The sequence below is a fragment of the Sinocyclocheilus rhinocerous genome, unplaced genomic scaffold (genome assembly GCF_001515625.1).
Source record: "Sinocyclocheilus rhinocerous isolate Xijiao unplaced genomic scaffold, SAMN03320098_v1.1 scaffold555, whole genome shotgun sequence".
NCBI lineage: Eukaryota > Metazoa > Chordata > Actinopteri > Cypriniformes > Cyprinidae > Sinocyclocheilus > Sinocyclocheilus rhinocerous.
In genome coordinates this window covers 416,684-419,979 of record NW_015629527.1, presented here as the reverse complement: position 1 = coordinate 419,979, position 3,296 = coordinate 416,684, and the positions used below count along the sequence as shown (strand labels likewise).

Below are 3,296 nucleotides of genomic sequence, written 5' to 3'. Positions count from 1 at the left end.
ATCGACGCGTTTCAGAAAGGCGGGGCATAGAGGAGAAACAATAATGTACAGTATGTGGAAAATAATGTGTTTTTTAACCTTAAACCGCTTAAACACATTTCATTACACCAAATACACAAATAGTGTTCTTTTTAGCAACGTCATATGACCCGTTTAAGAGCCTTTTGAACAGGATGATGATGTGTAAATTCTTCTCATTTTGTTTAACAATCATATTTTTTCATTTAGTTGTGGACTTCAGAAGCTACATAAGTACTTACATGTTTCCCAGAAGACAAAATAAGTACAATTTACCCTGATCATCCAATTTAAAAAGTTTACACCCCCGTCTCTTAATGCATTGTGTGGCCTTCTTGAGCATCAGTACATGTTTTCACCTTTTGTAATAGTTGTGTATGAGTCCCTCAGTTGCCCTCAGTGCTAAAAGATGGAATTCAAAATCATACAGTCACTTTTGGAAAGGGTTCAGATATTTATATCAAATAATTGAACTGCTCAGGACCAACAATGGACTCATGAACAACTATCACAAAATATAAAAACAGTCGTGGATCATCCAAGAAATGACACACAGTATTAAGATTCAAGGGTATGTAAACTTTTGAATGGGGTGATTTTTTATGAATTCAGTTATTATTTTGTCTTGTGGAGTATGTGTAAACATCTGTTATGTGAAATAGCTTATTCAGGACCGTACTAAATAAAAAATAACATGCAATTTTCATGATCCCTCTTATTTTTTCAACATTTTGCACATTCTGCAAGGGGTATGTAAACTTATGAGCACAACTGTGTATATATATATATATATATACTATATATAAAATAAGCTAAAGATTTTTCAATACTGTATTTCAGTTAACGTTTTATTTCAAGTAATGAAAATGTTTTTTCATGGTTTTAGTTTTAGTTAATGATAATAACCCTGTTTATGAGTCTCAGCATAAAATCAGATTACTGAAAGAAAATGCAAAGTGCATTTGCATTTTATATGCATAGCAAGCACTCACACCGATTTCAATGAAAACATTCATGTTTTAAAGAAGCTGAAGAGTGAATAAATATCGGTAAACTTGGGGCACTTTACTAGCAGGTTAATGAACTCACCCAAATGCATCCTATATGAGATTAATCCGACATAACACTACATAAACATTATATCACAACTTGTGTCTGCACCGAATGATGCAAATGCACAAATGAGCATAATAAACACACTAGAAAGAATTGTAAGTCACACTGTGAACAATATTGTGTTACAATAGTGAATGCATTGTAATATTATTATTATTATTTCAGGAGATCAGGCTTTTACAAAAATACATGTTTAAATTAATCTATAAAATGTGTGAAAATACTTGATTTAATTTTGCACTCATTTCTCATAAACTAAAATTACTGTTTATTTTTATGTATGTATTTTTCCTGGTGATGCACTTTGAGCTGTTTTATGAATGGAAAAACTCTATATGAAGTTTTACTGCCAATGAAGTTTATTTTATTTTAGAATAAAATGAACTAAGATTAGTACAATTTAACATGACAAAATATGGTGTAAATGTAAAGCACATTTCCATATAATGATCAAAAACTATGACTAAATAATTTTAAATATTTTAAATTCATTTTTTAATGCAATTTAGTTTGTAATAAATAAAAGCACTTTAAGAGCAGATTTGTTTTCATTGAACAACATAACACGGTGCTGTTTGGTTTGTATTTATCTGCTGCGCCTTCTTGTGGACTGTGTTTGCTACTGTAGTATTATCATGTCTTTTGAATATAATTTAGGTTTTGGAGATATTTAAGTGATGATTTTTCCTCAGGTAAGAAATTTAGGTTGTAAAAATGTTGTTTTGAAATGTTTCTAAATTTTGAAATGTATCAGTTTTCTTGATGTGATTATAATAACCTTATTTAAAGGTTACAAAAACAACTAACTTTATTTTCACCCAAAATATAACATTATTTGAAAGTTTATTTTTTAATATTCTATACATTTTTATTGTTTTTATTTTTAATATTCTATAATGTTAATTTAACATTTATTTTTAATATTCTAAGAGCGTTAAAATATCCCGTTTTCTTGTTGTGATTCCAATGTTATTTAAAGGTTACAAAATGTTTCTTACAGTGTTCTACTAATTTTATTTTTACACACACACAAAAAAAAAGAATTTTAAAATGTGCAGTTTTCTTAATGTGATTAAACATTATTTAAAGGTTACAAAAAACATTAGAATGTTTATCAAGGACAAATAACATCATAAGGATGGTAAGGTTCTAATATGCTTAATAGTATATCAGCTATTAAAAAGATTATGAGAATGTTCCGTGAACATTACTTTAAGGACGTTTGTCCTAACATTTATATAACTTTTAAAAAGAGAGTGAAAGTTGTGAAAATGTCCTGTTAGCTGCTCAGTCCGGTTGACATCTGTTGAATGTGTGTTTCAGAAACTCATGAGTGAACTGGAGCAGAAGGAGATTCAACTGAACGTCCTCAAATCAAAGGTGGACAATCTGCTGAGAAACAATCACCCAGCGTCCGATAAGATCCAGGTGAGCGTGTCTGGTCTCTAATACGCTCGCACCCGTCCTGTCGTGTTTCTCGCTCAGTCTGACTGTGTTTCTCAGGCCTACATGGAGACGCTGCAGACGCAGTGGAGCTGGCTTCTACAGATCACCAAATGCATTAACGTCCATCTGAAGGAAAACGCACGATACAGCCAGGTGAGATGGACAGATGAGCTTTGGATTGAGTGCCCTTGTTAAAAAGTAATATATTTAAAATACATTTATTTCATACTAAGAATAGTTCAAATCTATGAACATATTTACTGACCGATAACTCGAGACTTACTGATATAAAAATTGTAATTAAACTTTACTTGGCGTATTACTTGTGCACAATGCACTTTTCTTAATAGTAAGTCTAAAATGTGTTTTAATGTCACTTTTGATTAGGATTGTATCTCTGATCTGGTGTTTATGCATCTTTCCACAGTTCTACAAGGAGGCGAGCGAAATGAACAGCAAACTGCAGAAAGAGCACGACAACATCCGCAAGAACTTCTCCTGTGATAAATCCACAGCTTTACACAACTTACTGGAGCTGCTGCAGGGCCTGGAGGTGATGCTTCACTCAGGTTTAACACTGTGAGTGCTGATGCAGCGGTGCAGCTTTATCAGCGTGTGTGTGTGTGTGTGTGCGCGTGTGTGTGTCTGTGTGTGTGTGTGTGTGCGTGTGTGTATGTGCGTGCGTGCGTGTGTGTGTGCGTCTGTGTGTGTGTGTG

At 32.7% G+C, this 3,296-nt stretch overlaps 1 protein-coding gene across 2 annotated transcripts in view; it reads left to right on the top strand.

The window, feature by feature from the left end:
* The window catches only part of dspb (desmoplakin b), a 49,150-nt gene that overhangs the window by 20,198 nt on the left and 25,656 nt on the right, over nucleotides 1-3,296 (top strand). For both annotated transcript variants that reach the window (XM_016551200.1, XM_016551199.1), the window contains exons 8-10: nucleotides 2,458-2,562; nucleotides 2,638-2,733; nucleotides 3,008-3,133. In XM_016551200.1, the coding sequence (XP_016406686.1) occupies nucleotides 2,458-2,562; nucleotides 2,638-2,733; nucleotides 3,008-3,133 (327 nt within the window). The remainder of the gene's footprint in view (nucleotides 1-2,457; nucleotides 2,563-2,637; nucleotides 2,734-3,007; nucleotides 3,134-3,296) is intronic.